The 22,030-nt window shown below is 38.3% G+C and overlaps 2 protein-coding genes across 2 annotated transcripts; one reads left to right on the top strand and one right to left on the bottom strand.

Annotated features, from left to right (window-relative positions):
- Positions 1-5: 5 nt before the first annotated feature.
- On the bottom strand, positions 6-15,416 carry LOC139936736 (CWF19-like protein 2). The gene is made up of 15 exons (XM_071931638.1): positions 15,308-15,416; positions 13,459-13,563; positions 12,015-12,143; positions 11,426-11,527; positions 10,410-10,538; positions 9,172-9,375; positions 7,349-8,227; positions 6,036-6,290; positions 5,363-5,503; positions 4,356-4,565; positions 3,532-3,648; positions 2,953-3,108; positions 2,374-2,454; positions 1,017-1,118; positions 6-641 (listed from the first exon to the last, which is right to left on the bottom strand). The coding sequence occupies exons 1-15, from the start codon at positions 15,395-15,397 to the stop codon at positions 498-500; spliced, it is 2,844 nt and encodes a 947-aa protein (XP_071787739.1). The 5' UTR covers positions 15,398-15,416; the 3' UTR covers positions 6-497.
- Positions 15,417-15,450: 34 nt separating this feature from the next.
- LOC139936735 (malignant T-cell-amplified sequence 1-like) lies at positions 15,451-21,105 on the top strand. The gene is made up of 6 exons (XM_071931637.1): positions 15,451-15,543; positions 16,375-16,527; positions 17,247-17,341; positions 18,320-18,453; positions 19,619-19,686; positions 19,895-21,105. The coding sequence occupies exons 1-6, from the start codon at positions 15,533-15,535 to the stop codon at positions 19,977-19,979; spliced, it is 546 nt and encodes a 181-aa protein (XP_071787738.1). The 5' UTR covers positions 15,451-15,532; the 3' UTR covers positions 19,980-21,105.
- The last annotated feature ends 925 nt before the right edge of the window (positions 21,106-22,030 follow it).

Here is a 22,030-nt window from a genome sequence, read left to right as displayed (position 1 = left end):
GTCAAAACAAAAATGTGGTTACCGATTTTGTTGCGGAAAAAAAATATATACTTTTCATTGATAAATTATGGTTGTGCAGCCAAGAATTCTTAGGAAAGCAAACTTAATCACTGAACTAGCCAAAAAAAAACACAGAGAGAAGACAAAGAATTTTCAGTTTAAAATATGGGAGAAAAAACCAAGATAATTGTTATAGGGGAAAGTGCTCCCTTGGGGATTCGAACCAGGGTCATCCACAACACAAAGGACACTGAATTTAAACCTTGTAGTGTAACTACATAGATGTGGATGATTTTTCAGTCATGGGTAATTATACAAGAAAAAAAAACGGAATTACAATGTTAAAATGACTTGAAACAATCACAGACAATAATTTAGCAGTAAAAATGCAAAGTTTGTTACCAGGGCAACTTCAGACAATCATTCCATCCATTTGATGCAAAGTTTATTGCTGAGGTAAACATCTGTTAATCCCACACATTTGATTGGTGTTATATCTATTTGCCAATTTTCTGAGTCCAATCGAACGGTTTCCACCACTCTCCGAATTGCAGCACTTTCCGACGCTGATCATCAAAGTTCTGTTTGTGAGGTCGTCTCCAAAGATGCGGCTCCAAATCCATCATCCCTCCGACTACTTCCTGTTGCCATGGAAACAAAGCGGACACAAAGTCATATAAATAAAGATACCCTTCTTTGGTTGTGTCCTACAACAGAGATTGTAGGTTTGCAATCCATCCATGTGAACAAACCAAAAAACCTAGAATACTTGGGTAAGCAGAGCCATGAAATCGGACCCTGGTTGTCCCTTAGATTTGCATCATGTGACGTGCGCTTTCATCAAGTCTGTTAGCACAAAAACTTGCTAATCACAGAAAAGTATTGCTTAACAAAAATAGGGTACCAGCCAAAATTATATAACTTTACATTGTTGTGACTGGTGACCCACTTTATTTTTTGCTTCAGAGAAAATTGCTGAGCAGAATTTTCTGCTTAACAGCTTTATTAATAATTACCTTTCCAAAATAATGAGGAAACACATCCTCGTCCTCAATGACGTGAGCGAAACCTCCGTCTAAGCCAAAGTCAACACTGAAATACGGAAAACCTTGAGGTATCTGGAGAAAAGAAACCGAGTTGATGAGTTCTTCTAATCTTGCCAAATTGGAGTTTATCAAAATGGTGTCAATGTACAATATCAAGGCTGAGATCAGCAAATGGTGGTCTTGAGATCCGAGATACGTCTCGAGACCTGTCCAAAGACATACAATATACAAATTGTCTATATTGTAGTTGAGAACAGCCTGTACAAGACATAGACTAAAAGTGTCTAAATTAATAATCAATTACTGGTAAGTTTTTACTTACAGAAAAGTGTCTTAATCTTTGACAATCTCCCTATTTTCTGTTAAAAAACAACCCAGTTTAAATATTGAAATCGGTAAGAAGTAAACAACACATCTTTGAACCCATGCAGGCGTGTGGCATGTCATGGCCGAGCGGTTAAGAGCACCGGATTCAAGCTCTGGTGTTTGATCAGCAGAGTGTGGGTTCGAATCCCGGTCGTGACACTTGCTACGTAAAATTGGGGAGGTAGTGCTATCTGCTCTACTGGCCAGGCTTCGGACTGATGATACCCAAGCCTACATCCGTATGGACTGTAAAATGGGTAACCCTGTTTCAGCCCTAGGAGTAGGTGGCAACGGCCTCTGAAAAAAAATAATTTTAGCCCACACCTTGAAGTGGCCTTCAGGCCTTGTGTGTCTGGCAAATTGCATAAAAAAAAAAGGCCTAGAATGACAAGGAGGCCACTGAGGCAGTGGCCTTTATTGACCGTGGGCCTTTTTTACAAAGAGCTTAGATTAATTTTAGCTGGGGAGGCAGTGCTTTCTCTGCTCTACCGGCCAGGCTTCGGACTGATGATACCCAAGCCTACATCCGTATGGACTGTTAACAGGTTAACCCTGCTTCAGCCCTAAGAGTTGGTGGCAACAGCCTCTGGAAAAAAAAAATTATTGTAGCCCACACCTTGAAGTGGCCTTCAGGCCTTGTTTGTCTGGTGACGTGCATAAAATATAAAATAAAAAAATGAAAAATATAATCAATCGTAGTTGCTAAGTAAAGTGTGATGGCACAATGACTAGGGTAATACTGACAATTTGTCTTACGATGGATTTGATTCCATTGTGAAGTTGAGCCAAGGTCTTGGCCTTGGTGCCCCTTCAGATTTAAGATTTTTCACTAGAAGTGCCCATTCAAAGATTAAACTCCAGAACTGCTCATGTCTTCAATCAAGTAATAAGTAAGAACAGAACTGTCAACCGTTTGAGCAATTGTTCTCCAGCGTCGGCCTAACAGAAGAAAATAACTCACACTTTTACGGATATTCTTTTGTCTTGTGTCCACAAGTTTCTTGTTTTGGGTCCACTCTGACTCCGATTCCTGGATAGCTTTCTATAGTTGAATTTAAAAAAATAAGGAAACACAATGTATTAAAATATTGTTGTGGAATGATGAAGATCTTCTTGTATGTAGGACATTCTAATTTACATGTGTTTTACATTTTTATTTATTATAATTTTAGATTCCTTTTTTGTCATTATATATATTTATTTTTTAATGTTGTTATTGCTCTCTTTTTTCATATTTGGTGAAACCTGTTAGTGGTGGTTAAAGCCTCCATCACACTAAACTCAGTCTCACTGCGTGAAAAAATGAAGCCAAACTGGCGTAAACTGTGTGCAAACAGAGAACAGAGTAGCGACTTTTATGGTCTGTTTACGAACTTCATGGCACACTCGGATGGGTTTTATCGGGAATGGTGCTCTAGAACTTTGAGCCTGCTCGAAACAATAATGAGAGTGATTATCCATCGTATACCTTTCCTTTTAAGATCAATCTTAGCTCTTGAAGAAATCGAGCCCAGATCACGCTAAGTTCAGATTTATTTACCTTGAAGTAGATAGGCGCCATGTCGCCAATTTCTTTGGGAACTGGTACGCATTCGATCACCATGTGTCGTTGACTGCGAGCTTTCATACACGTCTCAAGGAAGATTGCATCTTTGTCTTGATCTTCAAACATCTTAGTAAGACCCTTACGATAGATCTAAAAGATGAAGAAATCCATAATGCAAAATGCTGTAATTTGGGGTGCATGGCCAAGCGAATAAGAGCACCAAACTTAAGCTCTGGTGTTTCTGTTCAGCAGAGAGTGGGTTTGAATCCCGGTCGTGACACCTGTGTCCTTGAGCTAGACACTTAACTATAATTACTTCTCTCCACCCCGTAGTAAATTGGTACCTGTGAGGGTAGAGATGGTTCTTGTGATTGATTTAGATTAGTAGTGCATATTTGTTGCACAATTAAATGGCCCAGTGATTAGGGGTAATAATGTTGGAAGCACTGTAGGACGCTCTTTCGGGTGTTTAAAGCATGATAAAAAAAAAAAGATTATTATTTATAATAATTATATGTATTGTTAGTCAACATAAACATAGGTTTCTTGACTGTGTAGTTTGAGAATACCTACCTGTATTTCACTCCAGACATCTTCATCAACGGCTGTACTGGATGATGTGTGATGCATCGGAATAATGAAGCAATGACCCTCAGTGAGAGACTGGTTGGCTGGTACACACAGATACACCTGCAAAATAAGAAGGTTAAATAATCACACTTAAGCCCGGTTCACAGTTAAGACTTTTTTAGGCATCTGAAAGAACACATATTTGTGCAAATTTCTTTCATTTGGTTTTTTCTTTCATTATTCTCTTGAATATTTTTTGAGTAGTAGTAGTGGTTCTATAAAAAAAAATGGTGGTTTACGACTCATGCTCTAGTCATCTTCATTCGCTTGAAGACGATCAGACCATAGGCCTACTGACATGACTGATCAAGTCGATCACCACCGGTTCTCTTTAGAACCACTACTCAAAAAGAGATATTCACATGGCGTTACCGCAAACCTCTCTCAGTTATACTTCCACCATGCAATGTTTCAAATCCTACTTGCTATAAGGTCATTAATTGTATTTTCATATTCATAAAAATGATCAAAAGGTCATGAAATAATAAATGTGTATGAATTTGTAAAGTTAATCAAAATCAACAAATAAATATTTTACATAGAAAATAAATGTTTCTTGTTGCCAAGCAAATGCTTTGAAGATCCCTCTTGATTAATAATAAATATTTACCAGTAGCCGATTTCATGAAACTTTATGCAACTGTATAAGTCCACTTGCGTAATGTTTATGAAGCAACTTGCGCCATAAACACTGTGGACTTACGCAGTTGCGTAACGTTTCGTGAAATCAGCCGCTGGAGTTTTAAAATATGCAAAAGCAAAAGTACCTTAATCCCCAGCGCAATAATGAGATGTTTCTGCATGATTGTGCTGTCTAGGCAGTAGGGACAGTTAGCTAGAGAAGCAGCCATGCTACGATGCTGCTTGATCGCAGCGGCTCGATCCCTTGATCCTTCCTGTCCACTAGAACCCTTCTGGGCAGCGGTGGAGACAAACATATCATCAAGGGTGTAGTCTTCGGTCAACTTCTCCAGCGCCTACAAAGACAAGCGAAAACAAAGATTGGGTCAAGCCATGTCCTTATCTATCCTTCATTTTATCAGTTTTCCGAAGAGTTCTTTTTCAGATAATAGTTCGCCCCCCAAAAAATAAACTTTTGACAAAAGATGTTAAACTTGCATCGGAGAAAAAGAACATTAATTTATGGTTTTACCTTTACATCGGTGTGTGTATACTCAGTACTTTTCAGAATGTCGACAACAAAAATCACGGGCATATCACTTGGGTGGGATTCGAACCCATGACCTTTGCCAATCTAGAACAGAAGTTTTACCAACTAGACCACTGGGATTGTTAATATTTCAGCAGTGGTTACCACAAAGATGTTATAGATGCTACCTAAGCAGAAAATGACCAGGATACCAGTCACAATTTGCCCATCTGAGAGGGTAGATTGGCTGGTAGGCATTATTTGTTTAAGCCTTAATAGCTGCTTTTTATGATTAAGCAGCTCTGTTAAATTGGAGCCAGTTAAGCCTGTGGAAAGCACTGGGTATACAGAGCTTGTCACGCATCTTTGCAATGATTTTGGGTTGCAGACAAATAAAGAGCATGACTTAAACCAACAACCTCCAGATTAACCCTACAGCGCTCTACCAAACTGAGTCATCTAGCTATATGTTGGCGGTCTCACTGTTTTATAATAATCATAAAAATAAAAAGGGCATTTATATTGCCAAACACATACATTTATATACTCTACTGCGCATTTTACCAATATATTTGTTCGGGGTGCAAGTCAAAAGCCAATAATAACACTGTTGAACCTACATACCTTATTGGCCACTTTGTTAAACATCTTCAGCTGATCTTGGCTAGACGTCATTCTTTCCTTCCTCACCATGTCCTTCAACTCTTGCTGATCATCGTCACCAAAATAACGTTCTCTCTTGCCATCCTTGTCATGAGTCACCATCTACAGAACGGAATGAAACTTTATTCATAAATACCAGGGACAGTTTAATCCATTCTGACCAGAAGCAAAGAATCAGTGTTTACGGAAGCAGGGAATCCATGCTTTCAGCAAGCACATTTTACAGGTTAGTAGGGAATTTTGGTTTGTGTGCGTGCATACTCATGTTACCAGGGGTGGATTTCACAAAGGTAGTCCCAACTTAGGACTAGTCCTAGGCAATGCTATGAGATAGGACCAGTCCTAAGTTAGGATGAGTTACTGGTCCTAACTTAGGACCAGACTAAGTTAGGACTACCTTTGTGAAATCCACCCCAGGCATTCTATGCTTTATAGCTAGTTCATAAATTCGGCAGAGAATGATGATCGTACGTGCAGAATTCGGCCCATACCCACTTTATGATAAAGCAACAGCACTTTTCTGAAAAATTTTGGTTAGGTAATTAGCCCCCAAATTTCACACCATCCTTCTCGACAAACCTGGATCAGCCCCTGGACTACTTCGCTTCCAATTTTAAACTTGAGTCAAACTTACAATTTGCTTCTTCTTCTTTCTCTTCCTGCCCTTGTCATTGGATTCTAAACCAGTTTGTTCTGGTACTGGCCAGCTCTGACCGGTTCTATCCGTCAGTGTTAACACCACTTCCTCTTGCTCATTCTCAGATCCAGCTTCTTTACTCGTCTTGCTACCCTGGGCTTGTTGACCCTTTCTCTCTGGGCCTTTAGTGGTTTGGGCGGCTTTGGCTTGACGGCCTCCTTCAAGCTGGGCTTTCAATCGTTTTGCTAGATCCTAAAAATAATGAAATTATCATTGATATAGTAAGGTTTGCGGTAACACCATGTAATGATAATCTCTAATTGAGTTGTGGTGATTCTGAAAAGAACCATTGGTTTCAACACTTATATCCTCATTAAGTAAAATAAAAATTTGTATCTTTAGGTAGTTTTATTTATCAATGTATTTTTGTTTTCAAATTCATTTGTTAATTTCACGAGAAAAAAAAGAAGGCCTACAAAAAAAGGGAAAAAGTAGATACAATTCAAATTTTAAACAACTTCCTACTTTCTTTTATTGTTCTAGAGTTTACTTTTTCACTTTCTATTTAGGCCTACACTTTCTCTATTGTACCGTATAACCCCTTTTTAACTTTAGTATTTTATATTGGTCTGTTTTTGTGTAAAATTAAGGACAAGTTGAATTGTATTATTGTAACATTAAATTGCACTTAATATATTATTCAAAACAAGTTATTACAAAACAAATTATAAAGTGCCTCCTGAAAGATTGCAACCACAAAAACAGACAGAGCTTTTTATCAATGGTTGTTCTACTGACAGAAATACAACAAACCACAATACAGCAATACAGCAGACATGAATACAAAATAGAAAACCAAAATTTTGGACAATTACAGAATTCCTTATATGATAAAACCAGGCTCATGTTTCATGCGAAAGCGAAGTAAATTTTCTTGCGTCACAATTGGAAAAACAATGTGTACTGATTATTACGTGACAAAAATTTGCTTTGCATTTGCTTACTCGTAAAGTATGAACCCGGTTTAACTGCATATTATGATATATCCAATCAATAACATTTCCAATAAATGTTAATATTATGTTCACATCAACGAAAAATGTACAAATTAAGACGATCAAGTGTTTGAAAAGTATCGATCAAGAACTTTCTCTTAGTTAAATATCTATGATTATGATTTGCACAAATCAAGAAATTGTGGTTCAGTAACTAGATGACAATACTTATTCTAGTCATTGTGAATTCAGTGGTTAGCTTAGTATGAGTCAAACTCACAAAGTGAATATAAAAATCCAAGTAGTGTATCTTACCTCATTACCCATGAGTTCAGCTCTGACAATCTTAGCACCTAGTTGGTTCATCTCTGCTTCGCTCAGACTCCTTGGGGGTGGGGAGGGGGATTTCTCACCCTCAGTATCACTACTACTGTCACTCTCAGAGCTAGACGACGACGACTCACTGCTAGGGGGCCTTGCAGAGGGTTTGTCAACGATCGCTGTCGATGTCTTTTCTGACTCGTTCGGTTTTACTGATGATTGTTTTTTCCATGACGGAGTTTCTGATGATGAAGATGAAGTTCTTGATGATGATGATGGTGGTGATGCTCTTGATGATGATGTCTTTGGTGACCTCTCACTGTCTTCATTCGGTCTTATGAATGTCTTCTTCTTCCACCCAGGTGTCGGGCCATCTTCTCGTCTCCGATCATCATCACGATATCTGTCTCTCCTTGAGACGTTCCTATCGGTTGTTTCATCCCCGGGCTTCTTAAACATCCCTCTCATACCTTCAAAAGATTTCAATTTTCCGCTCGTCCTTTCATCAGAGTCTCCTGGTCGCATGAAAGTCCTTCCACTCAATGACTTTGATTCCCCACCCCTTGTATCTCTGTGTCTGTCTCTCGTTCTATCACTATCTCTTTCAGGGCTTCTGCTCCTTGGTCCTCCTGGTCTGTCATGATGTCTGTAGTCTCTTCCCCTACCATAGTCTCTATCACTATCTCTACCATAGTCTCTATCTCTGTGTCGGTTGCTTTGAGGTTCTCTAGCTTTCCCTTCGTCCCTCTCTCCCCTGGGGTGTGTATCTCTATGTGTGTCCCTGTTATGACGGGGTCTGTCTCGGTCTCTGTGACGCTGTCTGTCATCCTCACCCTCTGCTTTTGCTAGTAGCTCATGGTATTTCTCTAGAGACTACAAACAATTCAAATAAAATAAAATTAACAACAAAATCACAAGGAAAAATAAAAGGAAGGTTTTTAAACTAACAATGAGCAAAACATTTTAAAATAAAAACCAAGTTTGGCAAATGCAACCAAGAAATTACTTGGATGTCCTACATTTGTTGCGAGTCATGGTTGAGGGGTTGAGTGCATCGGTCTCAATTTCAGGTGTCCGTGTCATGACACTTGAGCAAGAGTTTTCAATATAGGGTGCATTCAATAAGCTTCCCTGTGTCGACGCTGCAGTGCTCACTCGGGTGAGCCCCTGACAAGAGCTAATCGAACGATCACACTCACCCTCTCGTGGTGAAGGCATACACCTCAGGTCACCCCCAAGTGACCCACTCCAAAAGCAGGGCACTGGGGGCTGACCCGGATGAGCCCCGTCAAAGCTATTCGAACGTACCGGGGCAGACCGGGGTCGACCCAGGAAAGCTAAACGAACGCACCCATAATTGTTTCTTTTCACCCAGGGGTAAATGGGTACCTGTGAGGGCAGAGATGGTTATTGTGACTGATTTAGCTTGGTGTGCTATAAAATTTGGCAGCACAGGCTGTATACTCCCAAGGGAGCCGAGATGGCTTAAGGAATGAAAGCTAAGCTTTACAAAATTATGCTTACCAGAATAAGGTTACCAGCTAAACTACCTTGTTGCATGTACAAGTTGTGACTGGTATCCTGCTCATTTCTGCTTAGCAGACAATTGTTGAGCAATATGTTCTGCTTAAGCAGCTCCATGAAATTGGGCCATGGGGTAGAATGTTTGAGCACCATGAGTGTAACCAAGTGACGGATTTGAGTGCTACATAAGAAGCCACTGTTATTAGCTATGAGTAATCACAAACTACTTTTAAAAAAATTAAAAAAACGTTTTCAGAGAAATTGTATTTATTAATAGGAACAAATTAACTTACACCCCATTTTTCTGCAGCGAGGTCTGCAACTGACCTGCCCTCCTCTCCGGAACGTTCAACAATCCTCTTGAATGCCCTTCTCAACCACCCAGCACCTCCATCAGCGATGCCTGACTTGACTGCGGGTAAGTTACGCTTAGCCTCAGGGAGACCTTTACCTCCATCTTTCCAGAATGGATTAATCTCTCTCTCCGACTGACCAGGCTGGGGATAAAGATACAAGGCGAGAGTAAGACAAATAAATCTTTCAATAATAATAATAAAAAATAACCAGTTCTCATACAGTGCATTTTACAATAATGTATCAATAGGCTTTTACATTAGCAACCTGGGCTCAATTTCATAGCGCTGCTTAAGCACAAAAAGCAGCTAAGCACAACAAAATCATGCTTACTAGAAAAAGGTTACCAGCCAAACTACCATGTCACATGTACAATTTGAGACTGGTGTCTTGACCATTTTTGCTTGACAGAAATGTGTCAAGCAATATTTTCTGCTTAAGCAGCTCTATGAAATTTGGCCCTTGACATTGGACCAATCACATTCCTTAAATCTTTCTCAGCTCAATGTGGAGTACATACAGTCCTGGGATGCCACGGTGTTTAAAATGTTTTTTTCAAATACAATATCAACATCTACCCTAGCAGGTACCCGTTTGTGCCCCTGGGTGAAGAGTAGCACTTTAAGTAAAGAATCTTGCTCCAGGATAGAAATGTCTTGACCGAGAATTCAAACCCACACTCGACCATGATACACTAAAATAATAAGTGTGTTTTGCTTTAACTCAAGTTCAGATTGCTAAAATGATAGCATTTCAAGTTTTTGGTAAACTCTGGAGTTATAGGTTTCAAGGAGATATGGGAACAGTAACCTCAGAGCTAGAGAAGTAAATCAAAGATCATCTTCTTCTTTTTTACATGGAGAAGATTACAGCTTTTTTGTAACCACTTGGCAGATATAAAAAAGAAGAAGACTAAATTCAGACAAAAAGTCTGGAATTAAGTATTCACATCACTTTTTTGTACTCATTGCAACACCGGCCGTATATTCCCCAAGGAGCTGAGATGGTTTAAGGAATAATATATATGGCACAGTGACCAGGGGTAATAATGTCAGAAGCGCTTTTGATACGCCCTTCAGGGCTGTCATGTAAAAATTTAATATTGTTATTTTGTGAAAGCAGTTTAACAATCCATTCAGGGACTCATCCAAACTGAGATCCAACTCCCAAAACTCACAGTATCTAAGATCATCCGGTCCTCTTTTTCCTTTTCTGTCTCTTTATCCATCTTAGATGCCTTCTCTTTCCTGACATCATCACGAGAAAACGTCGCCAAGTCAAATGGGTTACTCATCCAGTCTTCTCTCTGTCAAGAAAAATGAGTTCAGACAATGTGTTTTCAACGAAAGATTTATTTAAACATAGAATTGAACGAGTTAAGCGTCTTAAAAGTGTTGCAAAATGTTAATCTTTAAACCTACTAAATAACAAAAATGAAGTAGTAAGCAAAGACACCCACAAACAATTATTTGTAATTATATTATATTTCTGGTAAAGAAACAATAATCATAATGAGTTAAACCTGTAAACTCGGGTGCTTGCTATGTGAATCAGAATAACTGGGATTAACCACTACTACAGAAACACTGGGATTAACCACTACTACCACTACAAATCCTTATTCACAAGGCCTACAGCTTATTGTCCCATCTGAATAACCATGTATAGGATTTGAGGCATTGCATGGTACGGTATCAATAAATATGTGGTTTTGGGTAACACATTGTGTGTATCTACTTGACAGGTAGAGTTTATTCTTTAGAGAACTGCATTTTTTTATTTTATTACTGCAGAGTAGATTTATCGGATGTTCGGGAGACTTCTCAGTTCTGGAAAGAACTGTCCTGCTTTTTAACTACTACCCAGGTGGAAGGTATAAAAAATTGGCTGGGACTACTACATGTACTTCAGCTTATAAGATCGTAATCAACTGCACTACCGCGGAGTCAGTTCTTGAATTTGTCTCATCGTTTTGACTAGCTTGCTCTAGTCATCTTCAGGAGACTGAAGAAATAATCATGGTTAAGTTTCGTACTCAAGGAAACAACCCACCATTCATGGATCAGAAACACCAGAGCTTGAGTCCAGTGCTTTCAAGCGCTCGGCCACTAAAAATAAGATACAACTATCATTGCAAACCTTTTCTGACACTATTCAGAGAAACAAAGGCTAGAAGCAGAACTGTTATCATACCTGTGTTGTCTTAGTTTGCTTTTGTGGCGTGTCAGTATTTTGCTTTGTGGCAGTGGATGACGTAGACGTACTCTCGACCCATTGCATTTCATCAGAGTCATCCTGTAATAAAGGGTGAGATTTTGACGACAGATAATGTTAAAATTTCGTAAAAAGGAATACAAGTTACTGGGTCTAGGTGAGATTGAACAAATAAATACTCAAAGATTTACACATAAATTACATGGCATAGACATCTTTCCCACACCACGCACCTACATGTGTCCATCCTGCCACCAATTTTTGGAGTCAATTTGGGTGTCACAGTGTGTATAAAGGAATTGATTCCCTAAAATGCAGAAATTGTAGATGCGCATTGTTCGGAAGTGCATTCCACAATGTACAGGGGGTCTATAAAGCTGGTCATAGTGAAAAAAAATTCCCTTTAAATTTTGTTATTTCCTAAAATGCTACAATTTTGGAAGAATATGTGTAATTTTGAACAGAGTAACTTGAACATTGAGTACTATAATGCAAGCATCAATGCTTTCATTGTACAGAGTCTCAAATGATATAGTGTTCTTCTTTTAACAATTCATCTTCAACTTACTTCATCATCAGAGGACGATTCACTTTTACTCTCCTGGTGTTTATGCTTTTGTTTTGATTTCTTTTCCTTCGTTCTTTTTTTCTTCTTCTTCTTTTCTTTCTTGTGTTTCTTGGACTTCAGCTGCTCACCCTGATCAGTAAAAAAATATCAAAATTTGGCTCAATCCATTGAATTTGTTTTTATTTCATTTCATTTTTTGAATAGTTACAAACATAGAACTATTAAAAAAAAAATATTTAAAGGTAGCATCCCTCCAGAATTAAGAAAAAAAGACGAACCAAATAGCCCACTGAATTTGTTTAACTTGGTTTTATTTCATTAAATTTTTGTTGTTTCAAAGATAAAAAGAAAAACCTATAAACATATAATCAATCAAAACAGTATAAAGATAACATCCTCTTGAATTATGGAAAAAAATATGCACAAAACAATTGTCGAAATTTGTTTTCTGACGCTAACTTTTAAGAAACAGAACACATCAGGCATGGTATTTGGTTTGGGAAAAAGGTAGGAACAAGAATGGGTACACAGACGGATCTCTATAGACGATGTGACCTCTGACGTCACTCGAAAACCATAACATGATTCGCGTGCATCCTGCCGGGCAAAACCTTTGTGTTATGGCAGCCAGCTAGAAAGTGTATGCATTCTTACCATTACTACGCGTCTTTTTGACTGGCGAAACATGACGTATACAGTGTTTTTTCAACAGAGGGCGGTTTGAATGTAAACATACATGTAGGTCACATCGTCTATTGACCCCTTGCACGCGCGTCAGACGCGGCGACTGATGACACGCTCACCATGTTGGTGGTCAAAAGGCTTAAGTGTAAACGCCGCGTCACCTAAAAATGCGCACTTCACTACTGAATAACACACGTTGACATTGACCACCAAAATGGCGCATCCAAGATTATTCTGATGATGACGTCAGGTGAAATGGGTCAATACAGGCTTTTACAGACTTTTCAGACTATTTAATCACAATATTTCTGACCCAAGCGCAAAACAAATTGAAAATCAGACTAAAGTAGGAAGAAGTTTATGCCTGATGTGTAGTTAACTCTTAATAACCCTCCCAAACCATTCTGTTCTACATCCTTGTGCTCTTATAGTATGAGGTTACCTCTACCAAGACCTGGGTCCAATTTCATAAAGCCTGTAAGCATAAAAACTTGCTAACCACAGAACAATTTTGATTACCGGGATAACAGAAACTGGTTACCAGCCAAAATTCCATATAAAATTTACATTGTTGCACTCAATTTTCGGTTAGCAAAGAAATATGCTAAGCAGTATTTTCTGCTAAACAGCTTTATGGAGTTGGGCCTTGGTGAGGTGTTAGGTTTGGTTGGACTTTCAACAGTCCGTCCCAAGCCACTGAATGCCACAGCCGGAAATTCAAACATAGCCTAACTTGAAGAAGCGTTAAGGTTATCCTTACCTCAGCCTGAATGCGGTCAGTAACCGATGTCAACATCCATTTATCGTCTCCTTTTAGTCTATGTGCCTCTTTCCTTCGTTCCTTTTTATCATAAATCGCCTTAGCCTGTAATTGAAAAGAGTTGGGGTTGGGGCAATATTAAGAGCAATGTTGCAAGAACACACTTGGCCACACTAGTGGGACTAGTTCAGGGGCCAGATGACATTTTATCAGAATTCATAAAAATGTAACTCGCCTGTCCATCATTTAAATTCATTGATCAGAAAAATTATAAATGTTGAGCCGATCTTTGAAAGCCAATTTAAAAATTTGCGCTCTCAACTTTTGCACTATAAAGTCTAACCACAGAAATAAAATTGCGCGTCGGATGCACAACATTTACATGCACTACGCGGTTTGCATCAATACTTCCCTTTGAGAAACAGCAGCGGTTTATATTTTATAAACACTGTCAATGTCAGACTACAAAAAAAAGTGAGCCATGTATTTGTCTTTTTAAACAAAGTGTCAAATTTATTTCTAAGTTTAACAGAAAATTTATTTTTAAGTTTAACAGAAAATTTATAAGAAAAATTGTCTGTAAATGTTGGGTGCAAACTTCAATCCTTGCCCAAACTTCAGCCTCCGCTGAGCAGGCAAACTTGATGGCCCAATTTAAATTTGTGAGCACAGGTTTAAATTTAACTGTGCAGTAGGCCCACTTGTGTGGCCGGTGTCCGCCCAATAGTCCGAAGGTCTGTTAGTCCAAAGGTTCAATAGTCCGAAGGTGCGATAGTCCGAACGCACAAATTTCCCATAACAGGGGGTTCATTAGTCCGAAAAAAAAAAAGAGTTTGTTAATCCGAACATTTGATGCGATAGTCCGAAGGTTCATTAACACTGAAGGTCTGAAGGTTGGGTAGTCCGAATCGATGATAAGGTCCGATAGTCCGAATCGACGATCGAACCTTATTGTCAATTCGGACTATCTTACCTTATTTTCAATCGGACTATTGAACCTTCGGACTATCGTTATCAAACCTTCGGACTATTGAACCTTCGGACCAACGAACCTTCGTGCAATCAAATTTTCGGACTAAAGAACCTTCGGACCATTGAACCTTCGGACTATCGAGCTGTAACCGTGTGGCCAAGGCTAGCTGAATCCTTCAGCGAGCCTTGGCAACACGAATGGGGCTTACTATGCAGTACATGTCAAGCTTGACAATATGGTAGCGGGCAAACTTCAAGCCTGAAGTTTACTCGGCCCGTCTTGAAGATTGCCCGTGCAAGTTTCAAGCGTGTGGGCGTGCGGCTAGTTTGTGCCCAACATCACCAAATAAAAATGACAACAAGGAATTAGTGATTTGTCTTGACTCTGGCTCTGCTGGCTTTGCCTATTTTTTTATGTCACAAGAATTTCGAGGAAGTTACAGTTTTTACACTCAGTTCATGGACAGACCTGTTTCTTGAAAGTCTTCCTAAGGTTCAGAATACAAAACTTTAACTTAAAGTTTAATTAACTGGACGCAAACTCCCTTCTTCTCTCGATTGAATGACAAAGACCTCAGGCTCAGCTCAGGCAGGGTGTTCTTAGTTTGCGCCTGGGCTATCCTGCGCAAATTAAACATTCATGCAGAATAAAACCTGAACAAAGTTTGCGCCGTCACAAAATGGCACACCGCGCGAATTAAAAAAAAGGGCAATGTCAAAGATTGCGCCAAACACAGTCAGCGGAAAAAAACAAAAAAGATATCGCACACTCAACAAAGTCTCAAGCATTCCTTGAACATGTTGAAACGAGCACTCAATGAACCAAATAAGACCTAATGAAAAAACCTAGACTGAAGAATTATACTTCAAGAATTACCTCTTGCAAAATAACTGCTTGGGCTTGACGTTTTTCGTCCCTTTTCCTCCGCAGTTCAACCTGGCTCTCGAATTCAATGGGGGCCGCCATTTTGAAAAAAATCCAAATTGAAATAATTTACTAGAGGGCGCTGTTCTTAAAAAATAAATTTTTGCACATGTGAATGTGTAGATTCTTGATGTTTTGCATGTCCTGACAATGGTGTAACCTTTTCCAGCCGTCACGATGTTTAAAAAGTAAGTGAATATGGTGTTTTAAAATGACATACGCTTCATTTTTAGATTGAACTGCTTGGTAAAGTGTGATATTCCAAAAATAACGAAGTGAAATGTTTTTTGCTTTTTTTGTCATGACTCATATTCAATTTCAATTCATGTTTTTAAGTGAACAACATCTGTTCAAAGTTAACAGAAGAGCAGTCCCAGCAAATCTCCTGTCATTAAATAAATGACATTTCATTTTATGATTCCAAATTGTACCATTTCCATATGTTGAGTAGAGCTGCTTGGAAAATCTTATGTTCGACTTTGTCTTTGTTTTCATAACAGAGTATATAATCATAATGATTTTTCGCAAATTTTGTGTGAAAACAACAATAGCATGGAAGTATATTAATAAGAAGCTATTTTGATGATAATTTGTTTTGGTTTTAAAAAGAAAGAGAAACTTAGACCAAGATCGAGTCAATCTTGTTATGCGAGTTGTATTGAAAGGACACAGGATTCTATATAAATAATTATGGCAGAAGTAGACCCAATAACTGGGGCGCTGTATTCCATTTTCAAAATTTTGACCCAATAACTGGGGCGCTGTTTTCCGGTTTTAATATAGAATGTCAAAATTTCGAAAAAAAAAGGAGCTATTACGACCAAGAATGTCAAAATTTCGAAAAAAAGGAGTACAGCGCCTCAGTTACTGGGCAGAAGAGCAATACCAAGAATGACAATTATTACATCCAAACTTTCAGTCTTTACCTTCAATCTGACACTCTCGTAATAATTGCAATTTTTTTGTGTTAATTTGTAAAACTGCAAATTGACAAGAATGATGATATTTTTTTATTGCAGATTCGATGAGAAGGAAAACATCTCAGGAACAACCCAAGTCAAAACATCCGTCATTCGCAGTATTCGGGAAAAGCTCCTCGACAAATACCCAGATATTAAAGATTATTTAGATCAAATCCTACCCAAGAAAGAACCAATTAAATTGATAAAATGGTAAGAAAAATTAAAAAATTAAAACTGAGCTTTCTGTTAAGGAAGAGTCTCGAACGACGGGCTAGGGACAAAGAAACGACAAGAACTTTGCACTGATCAGGGGCCGAGTTCACAAAGAGGAAGTACTAAGATCTGTAACTTAGTACTGTACTGACAATTTAACTTACCATGAATTTGAGTGCTTTGTGAAATTGAGCCCTGATCCTGCCTAAGAAAGAGCCAATTAAACTGATAAAATGGTAAGGGAAAACAAACCAGTAACTTAAAACTGAGCAATCCCACATGAGCGAATACTGGCATATGTTAAATGTTATAGAGGATTGCTCCAGTTGTTCAATGTACTCGCGCTAGACTTATTATTGAGTCCGAATAAGAACATTCCTATCATTCCGAATTTCATACCCTCTTTGAGAAATATATCGACAGGTGCGTCTATCAAAAAAATATGTTTTTATACATATAATATATGTTTTATATAAATTTGGTTCGGTATAAGAATATTCATTTTATCCCAAAACACCGATCCGGTAAGCACTGCGTACTCTGTGAAAACTATCACAGGCATATTACTGGGGTGGGATTTGAACCCAAGACCTTGCAATTCTCGAGCAGTGTCATACCAACTAGACCACCAAGGTTGTCCCAGTTGCTAGAGGCAGTTTAAATCTTATGTTATATGTTTCAATATTGATCCTTGGTTTTATATTTTTCATTTACAGTCATGAACGTATAGAGATTCTAGCCATAGGAGGGGAGCCAGTGTTCTTCAAGCAGCGAGATGATTTTATGCCAACCCTGAAACTTCTTCACAAATGTAAGGAATGGTATCAAAGAAAGATGAGGTCTGCTCAGCAGATTTTTCCACAATAAAAGTAAATCAAGGAAGAGAAGTCCTTTATCAACACTGAGACAATAAAGAGAAAGCTTCCAAAGACTTCAGAGTCCTTTAAAGGAAAAGTTTACCTTAAGATTTGTGGAACTATTCAAAAGTTTTAATCCTACATTCATAAATACCCCAGACAGTTTCTCTAATCCTATTGGTGAGGGCGCGTCACGTGGGGGTGTTTAAACGGTTGATAATGACCAGTATTTATAACCGGCTGGCTTCCGCGTGTCAGGCGCGCAAGATTATCACGCGGAACGCAATTCATAGCCATTAGTAACAGCACGTAACCTACTTCTAAGCGCGCGCGCGTAATCTATTTCTAATCGCGCGCGCGTACACACAACCCACGCGCAACAGACTCTTCACGGAGTTTTTGAAAAAAATATTTCAACTGTCAAAGTGTCTGTAATTGTATTTGTGTAACCTTTTTTAACAAAAGGGCATTTATGAATGGGAATAAAAGAGTAGTGACTCGTTCTTAAACGTCCGTTTAAAACCTTGCAGGGTCGTTGCCGGCTTTAAACGGCTGTGTAAAAAGTTGTTGCTAACCTTTTATTCCCTTATTTATGTAGATGTATACAATACATCTAACATTTCACTTCAAAAGGTGGTCGAAATTTTTTAGATATTGCCAACAATCCGGAGCGAGTACGTTCACGCAGGAAGAATCGTCCCATATAGGAATCTCTCTGAGAAGTATTATGTCTCATATAAAAAATCCTTGCCATAAAAGCGGAATTAAATGTTTCTTGAAATGCTTCATACTACCGAAAGCTGCTGTACTTCTAACCAATAGTTTTTATGGCCACTATTTTTAAGAGTGATTACCAAATGTATACCCTCCCTTTAAACTGGCACAATAAATATGTTTAAGAAATATGTTTGTGTTTTGTCCTCTTCTCTTAGATCCCTTCATCCTACCACATCAGCAGGTCGATAGGGGTGCCATCCAGTTTGTGTTGAGTGGCGCTAACATCATGTGTCCAGGCTTAACATCACCGGGTGCAAAAATGGTGGATACGGACAAGGACACCGTTGTCGTATCCTTTAATCATGAAGTCAATTTCAGACTTCACACGAAAGTGACAGTAGCAAATTTTGGTGATGCAGTAATTGGTTTGTGCCTTTTTTTTCCAATTGTGAGGCAAGAAAATTAGCTTTTCACTTAAAGTATGAACTGAGCTTATGGCGTTTCTAGCAGGGTTCAAAATTGGGAAAGGTTGGGTGGGGGAGGGGGGGGGGGTTGTGTACAAGACAACATGGCTTGTAGTTCACACCTCTTGTACTGGACCAGGATTATTTTTACAAGACCCGAATCAAAATGAGAAAGAACTTTCTACACAGTTTAACATAATCAACTGTTTTTGTTTACCGCGATGGTACCAAGATGATTTGATAAAAAATATTATTTTAAAATAGTATTCGAGCATCGGGTGAAAATTGTTGGATGACATTTAACGTGGCATTTATTATATGTACAGCTTGTCACAGGCATGCATTTTACCGTTTTTAGTTTTAAAGCCATTGGACCCTTTCGGTACAGAAAAAAAAAAAAAGTTCACAGATTTACAAATAATTTACAGGGTTTACAGAAGGTAATGGTGAAAGACTTCTCTTGAAATATTAGTCCATGAAATGCTTTACTTTTTGAGAAAACGGTAGAACAATATAAATTCTCGTTAACGAGAATTACGGATTTGTTATAAACACATGTCATGACACGGCGAAACGCGCGAAAACAGGAGTGGGTTTTCCCGTTATTTTCTCCCGACTCCGATGTCCGATTGAGCCTAAATTTCCACAGGATTGTTATTTTATATATAAGTTGTGATACACGAAGTGTGGGACTTGGACAATACTGTTTACCGAAAGTGTATAATGGCTTTAAACGTGAAAAAAAAAGACAAAAAAAAAAAAAAAAATTAACTGGCATTAACAGTGTACAATTACAATCATGTAAAATAAGCCTAGTACATGCTAAAAATGCACCTAAGAGCATAATAAACCTCAACATTTTCTAGGGTACCATTGTGGGTATCATGTCCCGTGGCGTTTGCGTTGTGCCTTTTGAAAAAAGTTCTCTTTTTTTTTCAACGGGCAGTTGCATGCCTGTTGTCAGTAACTTTAAAGAAAAAAAACTTGATGTATCTGCTTTAGGGACATTGTATCGATGACATTCAATTCCTTAATTTCGATCCTGTGTAGGCGATCATGGCTGAAGGAAAGGAACATGCTCTGGCCATTGGAGTCATGAAGATGTCAGCAACAGACATGTAAGACTGTAATTTTTTTATACAAAAGTTAAAATAATATAGTGCTTTATTACACCCGAGGGCGTCTCAAAGCACTCATTATTTTTCTACAAGGGATGCTGAGCTATGTTTGATCTAAATTTTAAGACCCATATATTTAATTAAGCCATACAGTTTCTTTCAATTCTGGTGGAATTAAAACTGTTGTGATTTTTTATTTTGTTTACAGTAAGAAAGTCAACAAAGGCGTGGGAGTCGAGAACATCCACTACTTACTAGACGGTCTATGGCAAATGAAGAGTATCAAGAAGTGACGTTCTACAATAACATTAAAATCCCATCTTAATCCCTTCTGTATCCATCTTAATACTCGGACCGGTGTGGCTTCTTTTTGATGGAATTGGTTAATGCATAGCTAAACCAACTAGACTTGAAACAAGGCCAGTCAATTTTTCAGAGTTTAAAAGTTTACTGGTTGAGTTGTGATGGATTAAGTTAGTTATGGTAACAGGATTAACCTGAAGATCATGTTTACTTCAATCTTCTTTTGGCGAGTCTAACAATGTCTCTGTCAAGTGAATGCAGCCACTGCACTGTGTCCTGTTTACAATCTGACAGAGCGCCATACCGTCCAGGGCCAAAGTTCATAGAGCTAACATAAATAAGCAAGATACCAGTCACAGATTGTACATGTGACATGGTTGTTTGGCTGGTGACCACATTCTGGTAAGCATAACTTTGTTGTGTTTAGCTTATTTTAGTGCTTCAGCAGCTCTATGATTTTGTGACAGCTGTCACACTTTTGAAACTCTTTCAGTCCGCAATGAAACATATTATTCACTTAATTGATTCTACAATGACTGAGCAAAGTCAAATTCACGTGACTGAGCGAAGACTTGTCTTCATACCTTTAGGACTATTTTGAGTAAATAAACCAGTTTATTTCCCAAGGAACTCCCTGTTTCCCCCCGCTCAATTTCATAGAGCTTCTTATGCACAAAAAGCAGCTAAGCACAAAGTATTTATGGTTAACAGAATAAGGTTATTTACTAGCTAAAAATACCACGCTATAAGTACAAATGACCGATATCCTGCTCATGTTATGCTTAATAGCATACAATTTTTAAACAATATTTTCTGCTTAAGCAGCTCTAGGAAATCTGGCCCTGTTCAACAGGAAAAATTGACATCAACAAAGTTGTTGTTTTGTTTTAAATAGACCCATTTGAGATTCTTATCTCAAACAAAAGATGTCCTATGGACATACACATACCTCTTGGCATTTCAAATTCTGTCATGCTACATGACACTGAATTTTGGTTAAGTTTATAAACACTTGTTTTTGTCTTTTAAATCCCTGTTTATTAATTTTCAAGCGATGTCAGTATATTGTACAAAATAATAGTGCAGTACAAATAAAACAATGACAGAAAGATCTAATATTCTGTTTTATATTCCTGTTTTTATTTGATACATGGTTCAAAATGTCATTTAAGTAAACATGATATTTTTCCTACTTTCCCGATTTGTTTGCCCTCAGAAAAATCAGAGAAATCTTAAGTCTATAAAAGCTTGTACCTTTTAGGTCAGCCCTTGTGCTCCAAAAAAGTTCCTACTAATTTTCTAAGGACCAAAATATCATGCCTGCTAAATAAATCAATTTTCCAATACAGAAAATGGTATCAGAATTCCTTAAAGGCTTTAAGATTGTGTAACCCTTACACAAAACTCAATTGCTTTGCTAGTTATCTTATTTTCTTCAGCCGTTTCCCTTTTATGTGTTGGCGCCTTGATCAAGTTTTCCGTGAATGTACAGGCAAATCACAGGCATACCACCGAGTTAGCCCGATGGCTATAGGAAGTTTGAATCGTATGTGTTAGCAGCAGGTACTGCAACAATTTAATGAATGATTTGGACCAAGAATAAATAAAAATTGGCATAATGTTGACAAAAACCAATCTATGACCCACTGAACTTGAAACAATTTTATTGCATTGATGCAAACAATGCAATGTAGTCGGGACTCTTAACAACAGACGTTGTGGCACAAAGACGATGTGGCACAACGGCAAATGTCCTAACTGAATAATTTGTACAATGTAACTCCATGACTAGTTATGCAAAATAACGGAAATAATAACAAAGATTTAAAAGGTGGTCAATTTGTTCTCTTTATACAGGACAAGAAAACTCACACATTCCTAACTAGTTTGTGACTTTCACATAAACAGGTCACAAGAATAGACCAATCCCCACCATTGCGTTTTGACCAGTCACAGCGCAACGAAGGTCCGACATGCGTGCGCGTATCTTGGCGGGCGCAGCAGAGTTGTGCAGAAAGGCATTGGAGAGCCCCAAGTGTTC

The sequence above is a fragment of the Asterias amurensis genome, chromosome 4 (genome assembly GCF_032118995.1).
Source record: "Asterias amurensis chromosome 4, ASM3211899v1".
Classification (NCBI taxonomy): domain Eukaryota; kingdom Metazoa; phylum Echinodermata; class Asteroidea; order Forcipulatida; family Asteriidae; genus Asterias; species Asterias amurensis.
The sequence above is the reverse complement of the archived record's forward strand: the minus strand, read 5'-3'. Positions and strand labels throughout refer to the sequence as shown.